General features: G+C 35.4%; 1 protein-coding gene across 1 annotated transcript in view; it reads right to left on the bottom strand.

The window, feature by feature from the left end:
* The window catches only part of DMD (dystrophin), a 1,075,555-nt gene that overhangs the window by 177,513 nt on the left and 872,255 nt on the right, over positions 1 to 25,787 (bottom strand). Inside the window, 4 exon segments of the mRNA XM_035542302.2 lie at positions 6,981 to 7,249; positions 7,982 to 8,102; positions 16,791 to 16,947; positions 20,368 to 20,540. Of these exon segments, the coding sequence (XP_035398195.1) occupies positions 6,981 to 7,249; positions 7,982 to 8,102; positions 16,791 to 16,947; positions 20,368 to 20,540 (720 nt within the window).

The raw sequence follows: 25,787 nt of genomic DNA, 5'->3' as shown, positions 1-25,787 counted from the left end.
TGGAGTTCAAATTAAATTGAAAAAAAGTGTATGCATTTCAAAGTAGTCTAAGGAGACATCAGAAATAATCATTGTGTGATTCTATCACAGAATGATGTATGTATGAAATGGAAAACTTGAGAAGCATTTGTAGCAGTTGTTACTTCAGTTTAGCCTGAAGGAAACATTAATACTTCCATCTCCTACATGGAAGGAAATTATAGTTTTCTACTTAGCTGTCATCCAAAGGATTCTGTCATCTTTTAGTATGACAAAATTTAATAATACTTAAGCAAATCTTAGTTCATACTCTAATACTCTGTGTATGGAATGCTTTGGAATTTGGGGGTCTTTAAACTTAAGAATAATAGGGAGTTGAGCTATAAAGGGGAGTAATGCTTGTATGTTGTCAAAATACATCCTTGCCCATGAGTACTGAAACTGCTGAAACAATATTTTAGGGCCACTTACTTCTGTAGGCTTTTCAGCTGCAAATTCTGCTAAATGGAAATAGAAATTTGTCTGTAAACATGGTGAAAACAGTGGTGCACATTTAAAAAAAAAAAGTGATACACACAGTAAAAATTTGAAACAAGGAAGGGGTTGCGCTTTGGATTTGTTCAAAATATCAGACAAGTTAATATTTATATATATATATATATATATACAGAGAGACAGAGAGAGAGAGAGAGAGAGAGAGAGAGAGAGAGAGAGTCTACTATTAAAGAAGAGAAATTAAAAAGACCTCAAAATGCACTGTTATATGCAATAATGTCATTTTATTTTATAGACTGGACTTCATGAGCTCTGCTGGCTCACTTAATTTTACCTGAACATAAAATTAACAGGAACACAGGCATCATATTACAGTCTGACCGCAATTTACTGTAATATGGATCTAGTATTGGTATTGATATCTAGATGTTTGAAAATTCTGGTTATTAAATGTAACTTCCAGATAATTTTTTCTTGCATAGTTTCTATGTAACCATTTAAACCTAGTCTCTTCATGTCCAGTATATATCTCTTTTGCTAGGAGGAGATAAATGTGGACTATTGCTGTTTTTAGGTGTCACTCATTTTTTCTGTATGTGAGCCCTAATAATTCCTTCCAAAAATATTATTTCTTCAGGAAGGATAGAAGATTATGAATTACTTTAATTACAGAGTAATGTATTATCAATTACATTGTTTCAAATACTTTTTAAAGATTTTTAATGTTTTATTTTACTATGAATGAGAATATAAACTAGAAATTCAACAATTCTCTTTCCTCTCAGAGTTTCCATTGTAGGCAGCTGCCAGCACAGTTCCTTCATAATAGCACTGTAAGAGTCCACTTTTCTGAAATATCTCTTTTTGGCAAAGCAGCAGTTGAACAGTACCAGGATGAAGTACAGAAGAATATAGAATAATTTTTTTTTTTTTAATGAACTGCTTATGTTCATTCATTGTCCACCAGTTCAGGTCGCTGTTTTAGGATTAGTTTGTAAGAATGTGGTATTTTAAGCTTGCCAAATCTATTTCTTTTCTTTCTATGGCCACATATGCACACAACTGAAATTTAAATAATTATTTTACAGGGTTATCTTCCTTTTGATCTCATTTAAAGAAGAGATGGCTAGGGACAAAAGGCTTGAGTGCATATAGAAAGGCATTTTGGAGTAGATGATGAGCAGATCAGTTCATTTCTCAACTGTGCATAAACGCAAGCACTGTTCAGTTCATAATTAGAAAGAAGCTTCAGGTTGGCACTTTCCCGTGAACATTTGTCAGCAGCATACAATTGGCAACAGCTGTCAATTATGCTGAAGAAAGCCTGAGCTAAACAGCATACAGTTCAGAAAATAAGGGTTACTTATACAGTGCTCATGTGAATTCCTCATGGCCCTTTGTTTCATAATTATGTAGAAAAGAATTAGTAAAAGCTGTAATATAGGCTGCAAAAAAAGAAAAATAATACTTACAGCCTCTGTGGATACACTTGTTATGTTAAATATATTAAAATTCATAATCTATATGCAAAATTCCTAGTCTTTCTGGGAAAGTATTTTATTCATACATGTAAATCTCTAATAACTACAACCAGTTCTTAAGGAGCAAGATTCAGACTTGCATGAAACCTGCTCACAAGAAAATGCAAGACCTATGGCACTAAATTCTGTTCTGCTTTTTACCATTAACAATCCCCATATTGAATCAAGGCACCCTCCTTATGTGATAATAAAGGAGAACAAATCAGTCTCTAGCAGAATCGAGTCACCTGAAGACAGGGCTACGCAATTCAGCTTTTATTTGGCAGGTGTGCTTGAGATCCACACTTCTGTCTGCAACAAGATGAACCACAAACACTACTGCCTGTTCTATGGTTTGTTTACTTCACAGTGGTTCAGAGAAATTCAGACAGGAGTTATATCCCTCACGGAGTACAAAGGCTCCGCTGTTCATTTATAGCATTGTGTATGACAGGCAACTGAACTGTTAATAACTGGACCCGTCCTGTGCTGCCAGTGATATGGTAGAGTACCACTAGCAAGAGGAAGCACTTTGCATTGTGCTCTCAAGCATGCTGGATTAGCTGAACTACCTTCAGTAACAGATAAACTGCACAACTGCACCATTACTATCATATTGCCTTCTCATTCACAAAATTCTGGGCACAACATCCCAAAAGAGTGGCTTTGAGCTTCCAAAGAACTTTTCAGAGCATAAAGTATCAAAATCCAAAAATTCATCAGGGTTCCCTGAATAACCAACAGCATCCATTACTATTAGTATTTCTCATCAGCTAGATGAGAAATAGACAACAGAACAGTGAGAAGGTATCAGTATGGCAAGCAATGACTGGTGCATACTACTAGCATAACCCTTTTTTTTTGGGGGGGGGGAGGGGAACAAAGAGGGAGAGACTGTGTGTTATTAAGAAAGCTGCATTTCAGTCTGCAGATAAGATCATAAGGTCACCTATATGTGAGAGGGAAAAAAAGGGATAATAACAGGACAAAGAAGCAGAGAGCTCTGAAAGTATGTATGATCTGTAGTCTACATTACATTCTTTGGTTGAGGTATCTGAAACTATCTTGTCCTCAGAACCAGAGCTAAATACCAGTTGGTACATAAATACAGACCAAGGATCTGTAATAATAAGTCAGTAATACTGATCAAGGATTACTTATTTTGTACAAGTTCAACATCACACCATGACTTTGACTTTAAGAGCTCCAGCAACTACGACTAAAGAGAACAGTGACAAATGGCACTGGGCAAAGTTATTCCCTGGGAAGATATTCATCAGTTTAGATTTGGGAAGACTACTGTGATCTCCATTATGAGAAGGATTTGCAAGAAATCGTATCACAGTAGCTCATTTGACCATTATTGGACCTGATCTGCTCAGAAGATATTTGGGGTGCTTAGATATATAGAAGGTAATAGGTACTTTCCCTCACACTGTAGTACCATCAATCATTGTGATACACATCACAAAAAAAAAATAATAATCTCCCCCCCCCAAAACAAACAAACAAACACAAAGCAAAGATGACATATGTAGAATACATCAATTTGATAATGTTTGACTGATAATATCATTTATAATGAAAAATCTTCATTGTTTAATAATAATTTTTCTAACTGAAGGCCATACAAACTCTGTCTTCTTCAGCAAACTTAGTTTTTTAATCCAAACATTTTCAAAGGAAAAGTATTTAACCTTTAGGAGAATCAATTACTGGGAAGAAAACAAGAAGCAAGAAGAAAACTGTAGCAACCAGGTATATGTCAGACCAGCTTCCCATATGTAGGCCAAATATCAGATATTAAAGGCATCTAAAATCTCCTGCAGAGTTTAATCAGGTCTCAGTGATTCTCCCAGTCCTTCAGATTGGGATAAAGTCAGTTTTAAAATTCTACATTAGAAACTACACAACAGCTTTTAACTCATTTTCCTTTCTCAGACACGTATGCCACTTTGGGGGACTAGAGAAGTTTTGGAGCTAAGGCCTGGGTCTGTAGACTGGAAGAGTGAACTAGGATGTAGTTGGAATCGACTCAGTACTGTGCAGGTTGGCGCTTACTTTCCCCTCCTTCCACTTGTCCCTCTACCAGAAATCTCTCTTGCTTCTTCAGCCTTCACTGCATAACCTCCAATTTAGGCTAGGAGAAATGGTCTTCATTTCTGTAGCACAGGCAAAGTAGACGCTGATGCTTATCTGGCTAACACTTTGAGCCACTTCTACATACCCATTAAGAAAATGTTTCCATATTAGCTTTCATAATCTTATTAAGACTTTCAGGCATTAGACAAGCATTCTTTCAGTAGCTTGATTTTCCCCTCAAAACAACAATTTTGTTTACAAGTAACACTTTTACAAGTAATACTTGTAAACAAATATAATACAGTTACTGAAAGTTTATTTTTTATGTAGTTGTTAAATCTTATAGAATATAAATATCCATTGCATTTTGTAGAAAGGCCTTGATTTATTTTAGTTTATTGTACACAAAAGTTGCCAAAATATTTTTCCTCTCTCACATCTTTAATAGTTATGGAAATGAAACACACACACACACACAAAAGAGCTTTCTAATTGTTTGGGACTCATTTTAACAAAACAAAGGGAAATAATGAAAAACTGACTAAATTTGATCATTACTGAGATAGTAATCTAAGGTTATCAAGACAAGGAGTAAATAAGAAATGAGCTTACTATCTAAAAATATATTCAATGTAAAAATGGTACATAATGTTAAAAAACAAAAACAAATCTTGTTGCTACTGTCACAGATAATACACTGTCTTTACACTAAACCCTCTCCTTCAGCTTTTGAAAAAAATAAACCCAAGAATTAAGGCTATGGTTGTGAGAATATTTAAAATACTTTTACGCCTTAGGTAAATATGCTAAGAATATAAAAGATCAAGATCAAAGTTTCTATTGTACATCTAGTTTGGATGTAGCAAATGCAAGCTTGAAAACTTTTAAAGAATTTAAATGCTCTGTTTTAAGGTTACATAAATGGTGGTTGTTGATTTGCAACTTTTCAAAAACAGCTTTCACTCTAAGAAAAATACGGATGTCATAAATATGAATAACTGAGGTAAACCCTAAACATATATTTATTCATTTATAAGGATAGCTTTCAAACTGCAGGCACAATTGTAGCTTTCTTGCTGGTTATTCATTTTACAATCATGGTTACGTTGCCCAGTGAATATATGCATCTGTCTTCAGTATCTATGTTGGAATTACATTTCATTAAAACAATAAATATATTCTAGGCAGCACTTTGGGGGACAATTATTATAGTACTCACAGAGTTAAAATTATTCAGCTTTTGCCCTACTGCGTTCTTTCATTACCTAGGCAGTACTAATTATGATCATTTAGAAGCTGCTGAAAGCACAGTATCACTAGAATACCCTATAATTGTCATATAGGATGTGAAAAATTATAGTTTACAAGGATATGAATATATTCTGTATGTTGGTTTTTTTTTTTTCATTAACTGTTTGACTGATGATCTTAGGGATGATAGCCTATAAAATATAAATATTTTAAGTAAATATGGTCCAAATGAGAGTAGGGGGTAGGCGGTAGCATCTGATTTTAAATCTTGAAACAGAATTTTTGGTTTCTGTCTGGCCCTATGCTAAGACTTCAGAATGAACAGAGATAGTACCTCAGGATTTTCAAAAGCTTTAAGAGTCCTATTTTATCATGGCTGTTATTAGAATTCGATTCCATCCTCCAGGACAGAACTGTAGCACGATTCAGCACTATAATTATGGAGTCACAGCTTTATGGTCACAGATTTAGAATTAAGCAACTTGCTTTGTTTTCTAGTAATATCAGAGATTCAATGTTTCTGTTCAGAATATCTTCTTCAAAATCACACAGGCAAAAAAATCCCTGGGTATAACGGAAGGCATGTTATGATAATTTATAAATAGATCTCTTCTGTTCATATAAAAGAAGAAAAAGAAATTATGCAGCCAGCTGTTGATCATCTACCATGAAATTCACTTGTCTTGCACAATATTTACACAGGACACTCATTAAAACTTCTATGTAATTAAAATTCAAGGACTTTTTTTTTTTTTTAAAGCTACATTTGATTTTTAAAGGCATTTTTTTCTTGCCAGTAGTCATTCTATTTCCTCTTTCTTAGATCCTAATGATCTAGTAGAGAAAATAGCAGTCAGCTCAGGTCTCTTTCAAAATGACAAATGATTCCCATTTATGAGAATGGAACAGAGGCACTTTGTTCTTATCAAAATGGCAACTACCTCTATTGTGCCCTAGCTGAAGTAATCCTGTAGTACTTATACAGTCTGGCCATGGCTTTCATGCCGAAAACGGACAAGTCCTCATGAGTTTTTCCATAAGCAGTGATCTTATGAAACAGCCCCTGAAAGCAGGTAAGCATTATTACTGAAAATAATGATGCTTTTTCCATTTTTTTTGTGTTTTTAAACTAAATTAAATATGAAGTCTACCTATCAAATGAGACAGATGACAAATACCACCATCATGGCAAAACAACACCAAAGCCATACACTTTAAATTATTTAAATTCTACTCTATAACTACAGACACAATTGTGCTTATCCTGCTTACCAAACTATAATAAAGGACACAATTAATTTTGCATACATTCATCATATATTCTCCTATATACCCTGTCTTGTGGTCTTTAAACTTAACTCTGCATTTCCTGAACTGAGTTAAACGGGCTGAGGATATTACACATTCCTATAGTGTTTTTGAAATGTGTTTGCAATATACATTCTCAATGTTGACTCCACTCCATTTTAATTGCATAAATAATAAAACTCCTTATATGCACTTTCTTAAAAAAAAAAAAAAAAAAAGAATAAATCACTATGTTACAAAGCTGTCTATTTCTCATTTTTTACAAGTTAATTCCTGATTTTGGAATTCACATAATGAACTAGCCAAATATTTTATACTTAAAAATACTGATATACTGACACGTACCTTGACTTTTTCTAAGTGATCCTGCAGAGAGTCAATTAGCAGATCCCCCACTGGCTGCCAGGATCCCTTGAACACTTCAGCCTGGCGTAGTTTCAGGTCCAGTTCATCCATTGCTTCTTGAAGACCCTGCAGTCTTTCAAGAGCATCATCTATCTTCTTTTGCCAATCAGCAGAATGTAGATTCAGCTTATCCCACTCAGTTTTGACCTCATCTGCTTGCCTTCGGAGAAGTTTAGTGACATTCTGGGCCCTTTCCTCAGGTGATAGTTCTAAATGTGAAAGTTGAGAGGCTTTTAAGACATATTCTGACTCAGAAGAAAAATAATTGCTATCTGGGTGAGTCTAAGGAATTCAAAGCTCCCTAAGAAACTATTCATAACCAATGACATATTTTTTACATGTAGTTATTTCATATGCGCTCATTTGTGAATCTCTCAAATTTAAATCTTTCCATAACACTGATCAACAAAACCTGCATTTAAGTATGTAATGGCATTTTAAAGCTTTTAGCTGCACCTTACTGCATCCTGATTCAACAAAATAGTTCTGCACACATGTAAGTATTAATCACTGTGAATCACTGCAGCTGAGTGGATTTTGGAGCTTTGCTGTACTGGTTTCTCTTGATCTGTTTGATATATGACATATACTTTCTAAACAAATGGTTTAGTTCTCTAATACTTAGACTACAAGCTGAATTCTAGGTTAAATTGCAGCTTTCAAACCTCAAATGGAACTACAGTTATAGATAAGTCCAGAAAGTTTAAAGCCTGTTTTTCAACATCTACTTATAAATACGCATGTCTGTGTAGTTCCACAGTGTTCAAAAGGATCACTAAGGGTTTCTTTCATCTATATTTTTAGCTCAGTTTCTGAATACTGAGATTCAGCTTGGATTGTAAAAGGAATGCTCTCACAGTGGCTGGCAGAATTTATTTAATCATTGTTGATCATCACTGATCTTTCCAGCAGTGTGCTATTACAGCTCTTTCCTCAATTACCTCTTGGTTCTGGATAGAGCTTCTCCAGTCCCTCCACAGGTTGCTCTGCCAGGAAGATTCGCACAGTCTCGAGCGCACTCATGATAACAGGTTCTTTTGTTTTCAGCTCCCTCTTGAGAGTCTGTGAGATGAAACAATAATATTGTAAATGGATATATAACGAAATACTGAGTGCTACCCCTTGTTTTTGTCAGTTTAAAAACAAAACTTCCCAAACCAGCTTCCACGTGTACAAGAAGCTGCCAAAAATGATGTAAAGACAATAATCTTTGGCTTTTGCTTAGCCTGAAATCAAATTGTATTCAAAATGTATTGGCAGCATGTTACACAGTACCCAAAGTTGCTGATCAAGTTGTTCACTGTGAGATGAACCCCTTTTGCCAGTTAACATAAGAGTCAACACCAAAATTTAACTGCGAGGGACAAAGCCTTGTCTGGCTCTGTATCAGAGAGCACAAGCTTAGCTAATGCTTCCCAAAAGTAAGATTTCCAAGAATGTGAGGGAAAATCCAATGTACTTTACAGCTAGCACTTTGCTACAGCTGATAGCAACTGTTATATCATAAGAAAAAAAAAAAAAAAGGACCTATAGATATTGCCATGCTAACATCTAATTAGTAGCAAAAAACAAGTATTGTAAACCTCTCTTCTAGTAGCACTGTAGATGCTACTCTTCCAAAATTACATGAACTGAGGAGATTTCTGAAAAGTAGAATCAAGGCCATGGTGAAATTTCAGAAATACAGTCTAGTTTAGATGTAGGCATGCACAAGTCAAAATTAAAGAAAAGAAAGTAGTCTTTATGAAGTAGTTAATTCCTAATTCCTTTAAACAGTATTTATTACCAGTTACCATATTTTTATGTTTAAATGTGGTTAATTCAGCTCATTGTTCAGATCAGCTCTCTCTCCTTGTCATCTCTTCCTTTCTTAACATGCTTTCCAGCACTGGCCTCCTTTCTTGTCTTTTTCTTCCTCTTTCCTACTTGCACTTTCCCTCCTCTAACAACAGCTCCTCCTCCCCTCTCTCTCCTATTCCCTGATTTTAAAATGATCATCAGTAAGATTGTCAAGGTTGGTATTTGAAGTCTCAGCAGGCTGAAGATAAACATCTCAGTATTATTTAAAATGTGTGTTGGCAGGTGAAGACAGTTTTGTACTGTCTCACACCAATAGTGATATGGAACTATTTCAGTACACACTTTTTTTTCCCTTTTTTTTTTCTTTTTTTCCCTGTAAGAGAAATTATGATTCTATTAGTCTGAATCCAGAATGTTTGCTGCACTAAAATGCATATGACAGCTGGACTGTGGGTTGCATGTTGTACGAGGTCTTTTGCATGCCATATAGGATGTTGTATTACCTAAATATTTTATTTCATTTTTTTTCTCTTTATAAAACAATATAGAATGCATACTGTTTTTGACTGGCAGAAAGGCAAAACATGCAGAAAGTTATAGTGTATTTTATCACACAACATAATACTGCAAAAAGGAGAGCTATATGCCACAAGAGGAAAAATGATATTTTACTCCAGGGACTAGAAAATCATTTTTATAACACTGGAACTATATAGGCTTCTTCCATAATAAATTCACAAACTCAATTAAATTAAATATTAAACAAAAATTGGGTTACTGTGAACACTAATGAAAATTAAAAATTCAATATTAAAAAGTTCATTACATTTTGAATTATATTGAAATACCTAACAGAACTAATAATGAGAATCACACCTGCAGTTTATAATGTGAGCAGTCACAAGTAAAATATTCTTAATACATTTCAGGAACATAAACTTAAGCATATGACTACATTATTCTACTATAAATACTACATAAAATCTTTATGAAGTGGTCAAGAACTGACCATAAGTTTCATAATTGTGAATCATGAAAATCATTTAGCAAAGTGTGCTTTCCTGAAGGAACCAATGCAGTCAGAAATGTCAATTTTGTGTCACGGACATCAATGGAAGTGGGAACCTTTCACAGAATATCTGCTTATCATAAAGGAGCCTATTGTTTCCTGAATAGCTGTGATAAATATTTTAAACAATGATGTTGACCCATAAGAATCAACACTTTGATTTTCACAAATAAAGAAGTGTACTGTATATTAACAAGAAAGATACCATTGGACATTGCTCTGCATATAAACTCATTGAGGTTGCTCCAGGGTTAAAACTGCTTAGCTTTAGATATTTTTAGATTTAGAATTTTCTGTAATACATGCTTGACTCTTACACAAAGTGCAACAGAAAGAGAAAGTGTAATAAGCCCTTTCCAAGCCTCCAAACAAGGAAAGACGATTGTTTTCACTAGCCTTTGTGCTCATCTCACATTAAATAAAGCCTTCAGTCCCACTAGAGTGTGGCAGGTCTGCAGCTCAAGCAAGCCAGTAGGTAGCATAGCTTAAAATGTTCCCCTGTGCACTGTGTGCATTGCTCTCATCAGGTGATGTTGAAAGTGATGTCCATAGTCATATTGTTTTTGTTTGTTTGTTTGTTTGTTTTCAACATTACAGTTTTATGCCAGCTAAAAGATACAATATGCTTTATGTATTATTTTTCAGAAATGTTTATGTCCAAAACCAATCAAACAGAAGGCACATGCAGAAAGGTCTGTTTCTGCCTCACAGAGCAGGAAGGAGATGTAGATATTCTAGTAAGGGAACACAGAACTGCAACAACTCATAGGATCTATAAAAGTCAGAAATGCCTTTGAGCTACATATTTGGGAATGAGAAGTACTGCTGTATGGAGTGCTGCTGCTGCAGTCAGGTCAGACCTAGCTATTTACATGTACAAATGACAAGAAGAACAAAATATCTTCTTTCAGCCTGTACTGCTTTTGCATAAAGACCATATCAACCAAATACACATGGTGACATTTCCAAAAGAAGGTTATAGCCACATTCCTCCATCATCTCATGTGCAACAGAATAAGGACAACATAATCAGATATGCATACTGCATCCCATAAGGTCTGTGATCAGGAACCATCATATCTATCTTCCCAAAATTATAGAAAAATACTAATGGTAACTTTCTGACTCCACAAATTTTTCCACAAACAGAAAGAGTCTCTTTTACTAAAGGAAAACAGTGAGCCAATGTGTTAAATGTTATCCATCTTTTCCAATCTGGATGTTGGAGCTAGGGAATGGGATTATAGTCCATAAATCCAGTTTTAGAACAGCACATAGTGTGATGCTAAGATCTACTTATTATTCTCATTGCCTTCCCTAGTTTTGATCTGAAAACTTCTACCAAGTGTGTTAAAATGTATTTCAGTATAAGAAATTAAAAAAGGATAGAATGAAAAAATATGAGACTGAAGCAATAGCACAGAACAGAATTAAAAATGATGAATTTTCACTTCATACTATCCCATTCCACAAAACATTCTTACTGTATGAAGCCAGCTTTTCTGATTAAATTTTTGTTGTAAAATACATACACACTAACACTAAAAATCATAATTAGCAATAAATTACATTTTTTCTTCTTTTGGAAAAAAACTAATCTATCTAAATCTCTGAGAAATACATCTCTATAATAAACAGACCATCATTGATAACAGAATTAGCCTAAATGGATGTCTAATTTACAGCTAATTATATCAGGCTAATTTCATTGAATTCCTGACCCTCTTCCACACTTTGTGGTGACTATAGAGGAAATCGAACATGCATAATGTATGACCTGCCAAAAAAACAATTAAACTACTTTATTTAAACATCTCTATTTGTCATCAGCACTACAGCAGTAATGGCATTCTGTCTACCACTTTAATAATGCATATATTGATCAGCTTATCTCAGACCTCCACTACCTTCTCATGGATGTCCAGAAATCTCTTCGGCTAGAGAAACACAGATTCTTTAAATTGAAAGATGAAAACAGAATGGGAAAACAGAGTTGTATTAATAAAACTGGCATTAATCTCTATGATTAGAAAAGCAGATGCTTTTGCTTTTAATGAATTTTAAGGAGAAAGAGTACAGTTAAATGAATTCAAGATGTTTCCCAATCAGAATGCTTTTTAAAAATGTGTTTGGTCTTCAAATTTAAAACGCAGATATCAACTGTGCCACGAGAACAGGTTCATGTATCGAAGCACGAATTATATTCCTCAGGCACGTTTGCTATAGATTACATGTGAAAGGGTTTCCAGGGAATTGTTAATAATTAACTACTGTATTCATAAATGCTATTTATGCTGGTAATACAATCTCCACACAGAAGATGTGGCAACTCTTAAAAGAATGACAGAAAAAACAGACTACCTGTGCAATATCTAAATTACAGTCCAGGAAACTGAGATTAATAGTAACATGTACACAGTTATTAATATGATTTCATTAAAACACTATCATGACTCATAATAAAGCAAAGAAAACTGCAGGATAAAGAAATGATAGTTTGATGAACAGGAGTATTTCAGATCACTGATTTTAAAAAAGAAAACGAAAAACACAACCAAACTTGCACATTCTAGGACTTTGGCATAGACACATTTTTCTTCAGATGCCAAAAATCAACAAAATGATCCACATATATATTAGTTCAAACAAATCACACTTATGTGGGTGTATTGAGGATAAATTCCAAAGTGCCTTCTCTAAAAAGCACCTCACATTTATTATGGAACAATGAATCTGACTGCGTGTATATCTTTTTTTTCTCAGTAGAGTTCAAGCTGTCATCTGGAATAGATTCAAGCACTTGAAATTTTCATCTGAATCCTACTCTTAAAATTTTTAAAACCAATCTTGGCAACTGGGAGCATTCAAATGATAAGAACAAACTTCTTTTTATCTCTGCTATGAATATCTGAGGTATTCCAGATAGTCTTCTAAAAGATAGAGAGGTTAAATATAAGTTATTTATTTATTTATTTTAAGTTACATTCCTTAAGGAACAACAACAACAAAAAAAAACCAACACACCAGCTTCTAATACATGTTTCCCTGCTGAGGCTTTTTTCTTCTTTCCAATGAAGAAATTACCTGGGTTGTCTTTTGTACAAATGACTTTGTATTGACATAGAAAGACCAAAGCTGGAAGTTTGGATTGAAACAGGTAGAGACTTAGTTTGTTTACATTGAGGAGAACAACATGAGCAATCAACAGACTCATGTAATCAAGTTCAAAATTTAACTACTCTCTTCTTTCACACTGAGAGCTAAGTTCTTTTTGTTTGTTTTGGGGGGGTAGTTGTTGTTGTTGTTGTTGTTGTTTGTTTGTTTTAATCAGGGGCCCAAAACTGTTGAAAACACAGCTTTTCACCAGAACTGTGCTCCAGTTTTATGCTGGAGACTTTTACATTTGAGGTGTAAACCTTCTTAAAAGCATTTTTTTGATGTTCAGAAATGGACTAAGCTGTTCACTCAGAAAGACTCTTTGTATGTCTGCTTCTCTAAAGAAAAACTTTTAGAGTAACAGAAAGTCCATAAAATTTAGGAAAAGAAAAAAAAAAAAAGAGTAGAAAAACCCCAAGCTGCAAACACAGACTTTGTCAAAGACGATCTGAAGTCAGAAGAGTTCTGCAGTGATTGTTTTTCCCTCCTTCTCTGTAAGAGATCTTTGAAGAGTAGACAGGGTGACCTAATTTCAAGGATTATATTTTGTTCTTTTTTTCCCACAGGGTATCAGAGCACCTACAGCTAGAAAGGCCTCACATTAAACTACAGAAGTGCTACAGCATGGGAAAAGGAAAGAAATGTTATTTCTAAAAGGAACTAAAATGTTCTAGCTTTGATATGAAGAAATGACTGAGACATGATGACCAAAGATTTGTGTCTGTATGTATCTGCATGTGGGAGAGAAGATAATCAAAAAGGAGAAGTGAGAAGACCTATTTTGTAAAGTCATTTTGCACCTATTTATAGTACTTTACTTTTATGTAACGCTTCTTGTCCCTGAAAGTTTTAAGCACTTTGGTTGATTTGTGAGTGACAGTCACTTAGTCCATCACTGAAGTCTTGCCACCTTTATGATGAATTCTGGGAACCTTTTGAATAGCTTACAGAATAACATACAACATTAAAATTTTATGAGAAGTAACTTCTCTAGCTGAAAAATTTATTTCTTTGCTCTAGGAGCAAAGGTAATGTTTTCAAATACTCAAATATGAATCAGATGACAAAAGTTTTGTCATGACAATTCTACAAAAATTCTTCTCAAAGTCTTGCTTTAGCTCAAACATGATCTTTGGATAAAGGGATTGAGTTAATATAGAGTAAAAACAACATCTATTTTGTTTATTGCATCCCAGTGGCCTGGATAGTCTTTATGATTTTAAAACTACTTGATGGAAGCTGCTACAGCCAGCTGACTAGAACAGACTTCAGGCCTTTCATGTATCTGAACTTTCAGAGAGGGAAAATTAAAAGAAGGGTGATGCTCCTTAAAGTCACAGATGTTTTAGCCTCACTGTTTCCATGATAATGTTTGAAGTCCCAAGAAAAGTTTGTTGTATGAAAAATACACATCCCTTCTCTTTAGCATCTTTATCAATGATCTGGAGCAAGGGGTTGAGTACACCCCCATTAAGTTTGCAGACGACACTAAGTTAGACGTGAGTGTTGATCTGTTCGAGGGTAGGAGGGCTCTGCAGAGGGAGCTGGATAAACTGGACCGATGGGTTGAGGCCAACTGTATGAGGTTCAACAAAGCAAAGTGGCAGGTTGTGCACTTGGGGCATGACAACCCCATGCAGTGTTACAGGCTGGGGGAAGAGTCTTTGGAAAGCTGCCTGGCAGAAAGGGATCTGGGGGTATTGGTTGATAGCTGGCTGTATATAAGTAAGCGGTGTGCTCAGGTGGCCAAGAAGGCCAACAGCCTCCTGGCTTGTATCAGAAATAGCATGGCCAGCAGGACTACGAAGAGATTGTCCTCTGTACTTGGCTCTGGTGAGGCCGTACCTCAAATAGTGTGTTCAGTTTTGGGCCCCTCACTACAGGAAGGACACTGAGGTGCCAGAGAGTGTCCAAAGAAGGGCAACAAGGCTAGTGAAGGGTCTAGAGAACAAGTCTTACAAGGAGCAGTTGAGGAAATGTTTTTTTGTTGTTGTTGTTTTTTGTTTTTTTTTTTTTACCCTAGAGAAAAGGAGGCTCGGGGGAGACCTTATCACTGTCTACAACTACCTCAAGATTGTAGCAGGGTGAGAGTTGGTCTCTTCTTCCAAGCACCAAGTGATAGGGCAAGAGGAAATTGCCTCAAGTTGCACCAGGAGAGGTTTATGTTGGATATTAGGAAAAAGTTCTTCACTGAAAGGATTGTGAGGAAATGGAACAGGCTGCCCAAGAAAGCTGTTGAGTCACCATCCCTGAAGGTATTCAAAAGACATGTAGATGTGGTGCTTAGGGACATGGTTTAGTGGTAGACTTGAAAGTACTAGGTTAACAGTTGGACTTGACTAGAGGTCTTTTCCAACATGAGGGGATTCAATGATTCTATCCTACAGATCAACTCTCTAGAAGACAGACCTAGAAAATGGACCATGTTGCCACTACTCCCCATCAGTCTGCTACTGTGGGCAAAAGCCTATTTGCCTATGACAAAGGCCAAGCCTAGTTTTATACAAGATTTTGGGACTTTTCACAAATTCTGCTCTCCCAATAACTTAAAGCATAAAGATATGTCATGTTCTCTTTCTAAACTTGATCTTCTCAGTGTTTGCTCTCAACTGTACTCTTTGGGATGAGGTAGAAAAATCACTTAGAGATATATCTATAGTACAGCTATCTGATGAATGAGGAAAACACAGGTATTCCAGATCCAATTTCATTTTATAGAACCATTTTTAGATTTCTCCATGCAGCAATAAAAGCAGAGATCTAGGAACTTCAGTGACATTTCTTTTTGACAAGTTTCACAAATGGTATTGTGAAACAGTATTACATATATGCGGCACAACATTTTGTGATGATGATCACTAGGTCTGTAATATGCTTTTCTCATAGTATCAAGCTGTCTGGGAATGGCATAGCAAACTACATTTTTTTTTACTTGAAAACAGACATTAGGTTAGCCTGAGACAGGTGTAAGCTTGATTCAGCTTAGGAGTACATAATTAAAGCATACCTTTCCTAAAATAAATAAATAAATAAAAATATCAATTCAAACTTTGTATGAACAGTTATTAAAAAAAAAATCCCATACAACAGTTACATTTACGTTTCTTTTTACCACAAAGCTTAGTATGGACCAGTCTCCATGTGATGCTCTGCTACTGCCTTTCCATAAGAATTCCCTGATGAAATTAGTATGAAGCAGGGACAGAAGCAGTCAGTAACCAGAATAGTTTCCTGATGCACACAGTTGTGCATTACGACAGATATTAGCTACTGTTTTCATAAATATTCCCACAAAAACAACAGAAAAATGGAGTTTTGAAAAGAACTCATGAGATTTAAATGCCTGATCCTGAAAAAAAAATAAATCAGAACTACTTATTTAATCTTCAAATAACATTAAGTTAATATTTGCTCTGGTCATTAAAACTATCTGTCTATGATAGCTCTATGAAAATAGAGTAAGCATACCAGTTGCTTAGCTTTTTTGAAAAGCAACAGCATTTTCATAGAGCTATCATAGACAGATAGTAAATACTCCCTTCTCCAACAGACTAATTTTTTAAGCTGTGTTTGAAAATTGTAGCTAGTATTTTCATGTAAAAGTTCAGTTTTCATTGTCTCTAGAATATATCTTAAAAGTTATCTTTTTCCAACACACACCGTTTCACCTAACTCTAAGCCGCAAAACAAAAAGCAACAAAACAATCATTTGAAAAAAATCGTACCCTGTGAACATCATTCTGTTTCTGCACAGTGGGAAGATCTCCACCAATGGGTGCTTGCTGTTTTAATTCATCCTCCTTCAATTGCAGCCATGCCAGAAGTTCCTGAAGAGAGAGATGTAAACGCTTCCACTGGTCTGTACTGGCTTCCAAATGGGATCTGAAAGCATGCGTTAAGTATCAGATACATTCAGGCTAAGTGAAAATTAAAAAAAACAAATTGTGCAAACTTATTTACTAATAAAGATCCTAGTGTTTCATTAATTTAATGACTTTTAAAATAGTTTCAGTAGCTTTGAATCAGAGTCTGGCAACATTGATTTAAATTTGGTTCCACAGTCCTGGCCTGAAATGTCAACACATTGATAGTTGTGTTGAATTGTCGGTCTCACTAAATGTTCACAAATATTATGCAGGACTAGTATGAGAATAATTTACTCATCACTTAGGATTGCTAGTAGACTAGAGATACAGTACTCTCTACCAATTGATTGGTACTCTCTACCAAAATGTAGAGAGTACTTTTCAATTCAGAGAAGAGTAAGTATTTCTCCAAACCATTACACAAACCATTCAACCTCACACAAGATTCATGTGGCTGCTCACCTTTAAGATAAGAGGACAAATATTTCCCAGAAAAGTAACAAGGAAATTGTTAAAGGAACATCTTATGCTGCACAAATATCTGTGCCACATGAAAAGAGGTGTAAATGAAACTAATCAAATTACTGGCAAATTTTAGATACTACTACTTTATGCAAGCAAGCTCTCCACCAGAAGGTGACCTTCTAAATATTTCCTCTGCACATGTGTAAATGTTGCATTTTTAATAGTAATTTTCAGCGACTACTTTCTGTGGAGAGAAAATACATGGTAAATCTTTGATTGATCAAATCTTCAGTTTTGTTTATATCATAGATAATCACATTAAAAGCCTGTCTTTCTAGACTTATGAATATGCTGCTATTGTTCAGTTGCTGATCGGGAAGAAATTCCCAATTCATTTCCAGACAATTTAAGAATTCCTCTTAGAAATTCAAATGAATAGCACTATTATATAGCAGTAAAACAATAAAATACACTATCAAATAAAAATAGATTTTCTTTGTCTCATCTCATTTGTTTAACTTCCAACTTTGTTCATATAACATTTCTCTTAATTTTCAGTGGTTGCAAATAAAACCACATTTTCTGACTGAAAATTCTACTCCTCACATCATATAGAATGGGCTATAATAAAATGTGACAGAACTGGACTGAATGCTTTGCAGTCTTTATTACTTAGTTTGGATACGGAAATGAGGGATTCCTGAAGGTAAGGGTTAGAACTGCCTCACAGAAGGTACGCTGGGGGAGGCCAGACCAGCGGGTGTCCAGGGCCAGGGAAGTCCCAAGATGCCTCTGAAAGCAGCAAGGTGGGAGAGAAGCAGGGCCATTTTATGGAGAGTTGCAGGGGAGTTGCAGGAGAGTTGCAAGAACAAGCATCACAGGGCTTTTGGAGGGGACACAGTCAAGGGACAAAGTTTCTGAGTCAAGTCATCTGTCTCCCAAGTTGATCTCAGCAAATGTAAGCTTCCACCTCCTCCAGACAAGAGCAGCAACTGGAGGTGAACATGAGGGTCTTCACTTTTTCCCTGCTTCCTCAGGTCTGGCTTTGCAGGAAGAAAACACAGAGTGGTCTGAAGAGGTTCAATCACTGCTGCTGTGCTCTGACCTTTCCTAGTACAGTGAATGGCCCTCCTAAATCCATCTTGTTCTGACCTTCCTTCAGTTTTGTGAATATATATTTGTACATGTGCATGCTAGTACACATTATACACACACTCATATTTATAAATGTATTCATGCACGTGCAGACAAAACAGATAATAGGAAATAAGTTTAAATTCGAGTTCTTCAAAGCAAGGAAAGCATTAGGATAGACTGTGCTGACTTGCCATAATGAAAGCAAGGTAATAATGGAAATGAACTTGGCTTCTCTTAACACCTACCATACATTTTACCTAGCTGAAATGCACCAGACTGAGAAAAGAACGCCCACTCAAGCTAAGGGACAGGATGTTTTTTCTGTTTCAGCAGTCTAGAACTTTCACTAAATAAGGAGAGTCATGTGACTGATGTCTGGGGAACATTTCATATTTCTGCTCTTACACCTGTTTCGAGTAAACAGTACTAGTCATGATGAAATCTATTCCATACCGTGTGATGAAAACAAATAGCACCAAGCACAAAATTGAGCATAGCCTGTTCATTCAATCTGGTGGCCAGCAACATTTAACTTGAATGTCTTAGGAGTTGCAAATTGATTCTTATCCTAGTCAGTATGTTGGGCCTTTTATTGAAAGCAAGTGTTTTAGAAAAGAGTTCTGTTTCTTTGAATGTTTAATGCAAGAAGTCACTGCGATATAACTAGGGTTACTACGTCTGATGATCAATGGCAGCAATATATTGAACCACAAATACTGAAGGACAGGTTTAATATTTAATTACCGATATTTGGCCAACTTCTTTTTTTTTCTTTTTTTTTTTTTTTTCTCAAATATCACTGTATTTTGTCAAATTCATGGGTAACATTTATCTGAAGAAATAAATCTCAGAGAGACCTTGAAGTATTATATCCTTCCTTTGCTCCTCAGAAACAAAAGGAGGAACGTGTCTCCTTCTTTAGCTACTAATATATTTTCAACCTGACATCCTTCATTTATTTTTAATGATTGATGTTATGAAGATGGCTTTTGTCATTACACAGACTGACCCCCCTCAGGGCCTGAGCTGAAAAGAGCTAATATTTCATACATTACTTTGGAAAACACTTCTGCCTTTTTCTGCCTCTTTTGCCTCTGAACTACCACCAACACACAGCAAGCGAGCAAATGAAAAAAAATGCCCGAGACTGAATGCAATGGAGCCAGGCTGTCTATTGTGAAAGACGTTATTTCTGAAGAGAAGTTTTCTTGATAGTTTCTTTTGAAACTTTCATCCCACTGAAGCCTATATGTCTACTTCATCGTTTCTAATATTACCATTTATTATATTTTTTTTCTTGCAGGGAGAAGTTTTTCCTTTTACAACACTACATATGGATTTCCTTTTACCCCTGGATTTTATTTGATAATTCTGTCCATTTCCCAGATAGAAGCCAAAATCGTAAATAACGTCTTCTCATTTGCAAGGCTATTCTTAGTTCTGCACTGGAAATGGCAGCCTCAGAAATAAAGCTTATCATAAATATAGGTTGTCTAATCGTTTTCTTTCATGACTCAATGATAAGTCATAACCAACTCTAAGAACTCTACATTTAGAGGGGGTACACTTACTTTTTAAACATGCTAATCTTTCCTTTTGTAATTACAAAACCTCATCATATGTCTCAAATCCTAATCCCCCACTATCATTTTCACACCAAAAAAACTCTCTGATAATTCTTACAAAGTTAAGCCAGCATTCAAAATAGCATAATTCATTTCAAAATGGATAGAAATAGTGCTATCAGTAACAAGCTCAAACTCTTTTACTGGTAGAAGGCAGATGGAATGTCTTACACACCAGCTGTAGACTTTCGATTACATTCATGTCCTACCTAATGTTTAGAGATTTCTTCCTAAGCTCATTCCATCTGAAGTTCATGTTATCCAGACGTCTCTGCAACAGGACAGCATCCTCGGAGCCTTCCAGGGATCTTAGTATTTTCTGCCCATTTTCATCCAGGTTGTGGAAGATGTCAGTATGAGTATCAATTTCTGCCTGTAGATCCTATGGAAGTAATAGAAAACAACATGTGTGATTTCTTACATAATTATAGAAGCTTTCACTTCTCAAAAGAGTGGAAAAATCCACAGTCCAACACAGAGTTAGCACAGATTTCAGTTATTCCCTTCATGGCAATATTGTGTACTATACACACAATCACCTTTCATTTTTGCACGAATCCATTGAATAAGGACTGTATTTCCATATGGAGCCTACTGAACAAATTTAGAAAGTTGAAGTCTAGCTTTTGAGCAGCAACAAATTAAGGACAAGATGTATTTACTGTGCTGACGAGGAAAACAAACAAACAAATAAACAAACCCCCTGGGATTTCAGGTAAATCTGACCTTCACGTGATAGGTCTTCCTGTGCAACATTTTCAGCTTGAGCTGGGGACTGCAGCACCGCTCCTGCTGCATGGCAATTCCAAGAAATCTGCGCGTCTGCAGCAGCAGAGCTTTAAAATGCCAAGTTCCCTTACATTCTGTTGACAGAACGCATTTCAGATCACAGGCCTCAACAGTCAATAGCAATAAACAGCCACTTTGTGCTGTACCAAAACACTGGTCAGGGCCATGGCTGTAGGAGGGCCTGAGAATAGCAAGGACCCAGAATATGCAACCAGCAGCTTATGTTGAACAGCCAGCTCTTCTTATCACGTTGTAACTGCAGGCCAGCTCTCCATTTTAAATTCATTTTTCCCCCTCATTTTTAGCAAGGCTGCTTCTGCCAAGAGAACATTCCTTCGAGAGCTGCCTGGTACCAGCATTCCTGCCTGCCCACGCGCTGAATGGAGCCTTTGTGCACGGGCTGCCCTGCTCCAAGACGCTGCACGCTGCAGCCCCGCGAGGTCACAGATTCACCCGCAGAGAGCAGCAGCTGAAACAAGCTCTTTAAACTGAGAGAAAATAATAATAAATTTAAACACACATACACAAGCGCACACGTAGTTTATACATAGCCACATTTGCACAAAATCGTTTCTGCTTTCAAACTAAGTGCACCAACTGAGTGAATAAAGCTCTTCATTTTCTCATGGGATGCTTGGGCACTAAGAGTTCTGGTTGTGGTTTCTTGCTGCCTGAAATGGGAGTGCTGGGGATGAAACGCGAAAGGGGAAATGGCTGATGGCATTTGCGGGCATGACCCAGAGCTAACTGAACATCACAGATGGTCCCCAATGGAAACTTGTTCTAGCTTGCTTTATAAAAATGACTTTGAAGGAAGGAAGCACACAACTTGCCTACTTGGTGTGTTCCTAATTGAAATGGTTTGGTTGGATTTTTTAAGTGCAGTGTTAGCAACACTGAATCATAAGTAGGTTGTCCTTGTTCAGCTACTGCTATTCCAAGTGCCATTTGTTGTACTTTGCTGGATACCCATTTCATGCACAGCAACGATTAGCACTGTATTTGGAGCAATTTCAAGGAGGGCTATGAATGCCTGTGGTACAGTATAGTTCTTATCCAAATACTTATCTATGTTCACCCTAGCAGTATAATAGGAATGACTTTGGAATACACCAGAAGTAATTCAGCAGAACACAATTGTATTATAAATATTGTATTTATTGATTGATGTTAAATACTCACAGGAATGAAGCCATTTTCTTAGCACAGGCACTAAATGTGGCAACTGCAGTTCTAATCTAAAAATGGGAATTTCATCACCTGACCTGACACACAGGCTAGGAATTTTGAGAGAGTAAGAATTAAAAATCTTTTAGGACCTGATGTAAAGTTGCACCTACCTATTTTAAAATAGAAGAATTCATTCTATCTTTCAGAGGAAGAGAGAAAGAATGATTTTAACATAGTTATAAACTGGGGGAAAGCAAGACTTGGCCCTCAACAGAAAAGACAAAGAATTCATATGGTTCTTCAAAATAGGCAGAAAAACATATTTTTGTCAGTCAGGAGGTATTTAAAGATGTAGGGACTTTATAGAAAGACAGTGGAGAGTTGCATAAAATAAATGTATAAATTTATATAAACACATACCCATTCCTATCCTCAACAAATATATAGAAGTTCTATGCCAGAGTCTTAGATTATAAAAACATACAGAATTTTCCAGAATTATTCCTTTTTGAATTTAAACATATATTTCAGAGAAGCAACCTATTCTGATTTTTAAAAATGCTATTATTAAGGTACATAAACGTGTATGATATTCCAGGTATGAATACCATCACTTGAAAATTTGTACTTTATTTCAAGTCTGAATGTTGATAGCTTCAGTTTCCAGCAGCTATATTTTATTTATGTTTGCTTGACTGAAGAATACTTTATTACTAAATTCATTCTCTTCGTGTACGTATTTGGAGATTTTAAGTCAGTCCTGAGGTTATGTACCATAAAACTGAAGTAAATAGCCAAAATAATATAAGAAAGGAGAAAGTTCACATTAAAAAAATAATAAAATCACTTTTAATGTCTATATACTTCTGAGGTCCTTCCACATTTCAAAATTGATAAATCTATTGCTGTATGAAAGAATTATCATATTTTTATCTGTTGCAAAAAATTCTTAGTTTGTAGAGTGGTGATGAAAATAGCTTCCTCTTCCTCAGCGAGAACATGAAATATGTACATCAAATAACTATTCACAGTAGGAACCTGTCAAATCAGGGCCCTCTTGGTATTTTATCACACTCAAAGTACTTTATAACAGAAAAGTAAAAATAAATGCACTTACACACTTTTCTTGCCTTTAGAAAAACTCTCTTATAGTCTTGACATTCTGTGCTTTTCTCCCCACACATAGATATTTCTGATAATAAAATCAAGCCTATCTTTTTTATTTCAGAATGCTACAGAGTACCACAGCCAAACCGGACAGTTAGTTAAATGGGTAAAAAACATGAAAACTGAAGTACTCTTATCAGAAGCTAGTATTCAGGACCTTAGTCCAAATTATCTGTGTAAACTACACATCTTCTAATAATCCTAAAAATAGTTCACTCCATCTATGCAGGTAACATAAAGAAACAAGACAACAACAGAGGTATTCACTCCATTTTGGTTGGTGTATTTCAGATCCTTTCTTTGTGACTCCTTGTCCCAAGAGAAGCAGAGTGCATGTAAGAAAAAGATCTATAAATCTTTTATTTGTTTTCTGAAATAAACAATTTCCATGTTTCGAAAATAGAAGTGAAAGATCAATATGAACTAGATTCTCTTTCTTGACAAGAATAAAACAGGAGGATGTACTTCACCTTATAAATTGCTATTTGCAAAAGTCATTACACATCATACCAAGAAGCATCGAATATAGACTAAATATAGACTATTTATTGCATTTCATCTTTTCCATTGTATTCAAGCACACATAGGAACTGCAAAGGATGAAAATAAATCCTTGTATAATTTTGCTGAGTTACTGTTGGACTTAAGCTGTCTCTGTACGCTGCTTTTTTGTTGTAGTGGTTATTACTGGTGTTGTGTGGAAATACATTCTCTTGAAGAAGGTAGAAAAATAAAATACAAATAACAACAACAACAAATACAAAAACAAAACATTGGCTATGGTAACTCATTGATGAGTAATGATTATTAGCCTAAGTTAATTTTCAACTTTCCCACTTTTTTTTTTAAAGGTGACTAAGAGTGAACTACTTATAAGGAATTGCCTCCCTATCATGACAGATTTGCCTAAGAATTCCATAGTGAAATCCTCCTTTATTAAGACAAATGATAGTTAGATGATAAAGCGTATTGTAAGACTTGTTCATAGAAACCTGGCTGAATAGCTGTTATAGGTTTCTACACATTTAAAAATGTGCATTCACTTTGTTATACTATATAGAATTAAGTCTATATAGTATTTATGCTTCTCAGTAATTCTGTTCAGCATATACAGATTTCAATTTTATATCAAAGGTTAGAAGACTTCATAAATGGCACAATGTCCACCTTAATTTTTATATTCTTCCTCATTATTGAACAACACTTGAAACTGTAAAGCCATCAGATACTCAGCAACTCAGGACTAAGAATGATAATCCCTATGATAATACCACATAGCAGATATAATCCTTTAAGAATTCAAAAAGATGGGTTATTTTATCAGAAATAATTAACAAACTAGTGTAAAAATCCTTCATATCCCATATGCAATACATGGGAATGACATATGGAGGACATGACACATGGCAAATCTGCCATTATTTTGGCAATAAATCAGAGAGGAATTGGTAGGCTGGAAGTAAAATTAAGTCCCAGAAAGAAAATAATTAGTTACATTAGTTGGACTATACATGAGTCAGACTAAGACATGGAAATTAATGTAGTGCAGCTGACAAAACATTTATCTTTTACAAAAGGTAGAAACAAAATTAATTACGTAATAATTTAAAGAAATTAAAGCACTTAAATCCTCCTGTACAAACTCAGCTCTGTCCTTGGAATTGTGCTTTTCATTTCTAATGAAGCATTTTACATTTTCTAGTTACCATAAAGTTACTAATAAAATAAATGGGGTTAATTGAGTAAGAAGGCTCAGAAAATTAAAGACAGTACCATCTGATTAAAGGAAATCGGCATAGAGGAAGAAAATTTGTCTTTACTATCAATAATTAAAAAACCAAAGTCAGTCTGTATAGTTACCTACGTGTACTCAAAGCATCAGCAATTCAGACCTGAGTGGCTATACATTACTCAAAAATACTATACTGCATGGTACTAAGGTTCTACAATACTAATACCGAAATGGTTAGAAAAGCCACCAAAAAATTACTGAAACAAAATCCTAGACCTATATAATTCTACTCCAGCTGTGTAGTTAGCCAAATTAATCATCTTCTTCATACTGTCAGAATAATTTATATTTTCTCAGAAAATTTTCTGGGAAAAAAATAATAATTTTAAAATAGCATAAAATAGTGGCATATTTACATAAGCTTACATAAATACACATGAAGCATAGGAACTGGAGGAAATGTCTATTTTGCAAGCCTGTGCAGCACAGCTTAGGTACCTTAGTGATGAGATGCCAGCTTATACATCCTACTTGCTTTTATTTAGCTACATGTCTAAGCTGCTGGAAATCTTCATTTTTGCCGAAAACACTAAACTTGGTGTAAGGGTTCAGAGAGTTTGACATCTTTTTTTTCAATACCCTTGCAGACTCTAGGAACTTTTGGAGGTGCAAAGATCCATGCACACGGCACCTCTATCAGGATCAGGGATTATTCTTTTGTCTGCTAGAGAAAGGAATAGTTTTGAGGGTTATGTAGTTCTGGTGATGTTG

The sequence above is a fragment of the Cygnus atratus genome, chromosome 1 (assembly GCF_013377495.2).
Source record: "Cygnus atratus isolate AKBS03 ecotype Queensland, Australia chromosome 1, CAtr_DNAZoo_HiC_assembly, whole genome shotgun sequence".
Taxonomy (NCBI): Eukaryota; Metazoa; Chordata; class Aves; order Anseriformes; family Anatidae; genus Cygnus; species Cygnus atratus.
The sequence above is the reverse complement of the archived record's forward strand: the minus strand, read 5'-3'. Positions and strand labels throughout refer to the sequence as shown.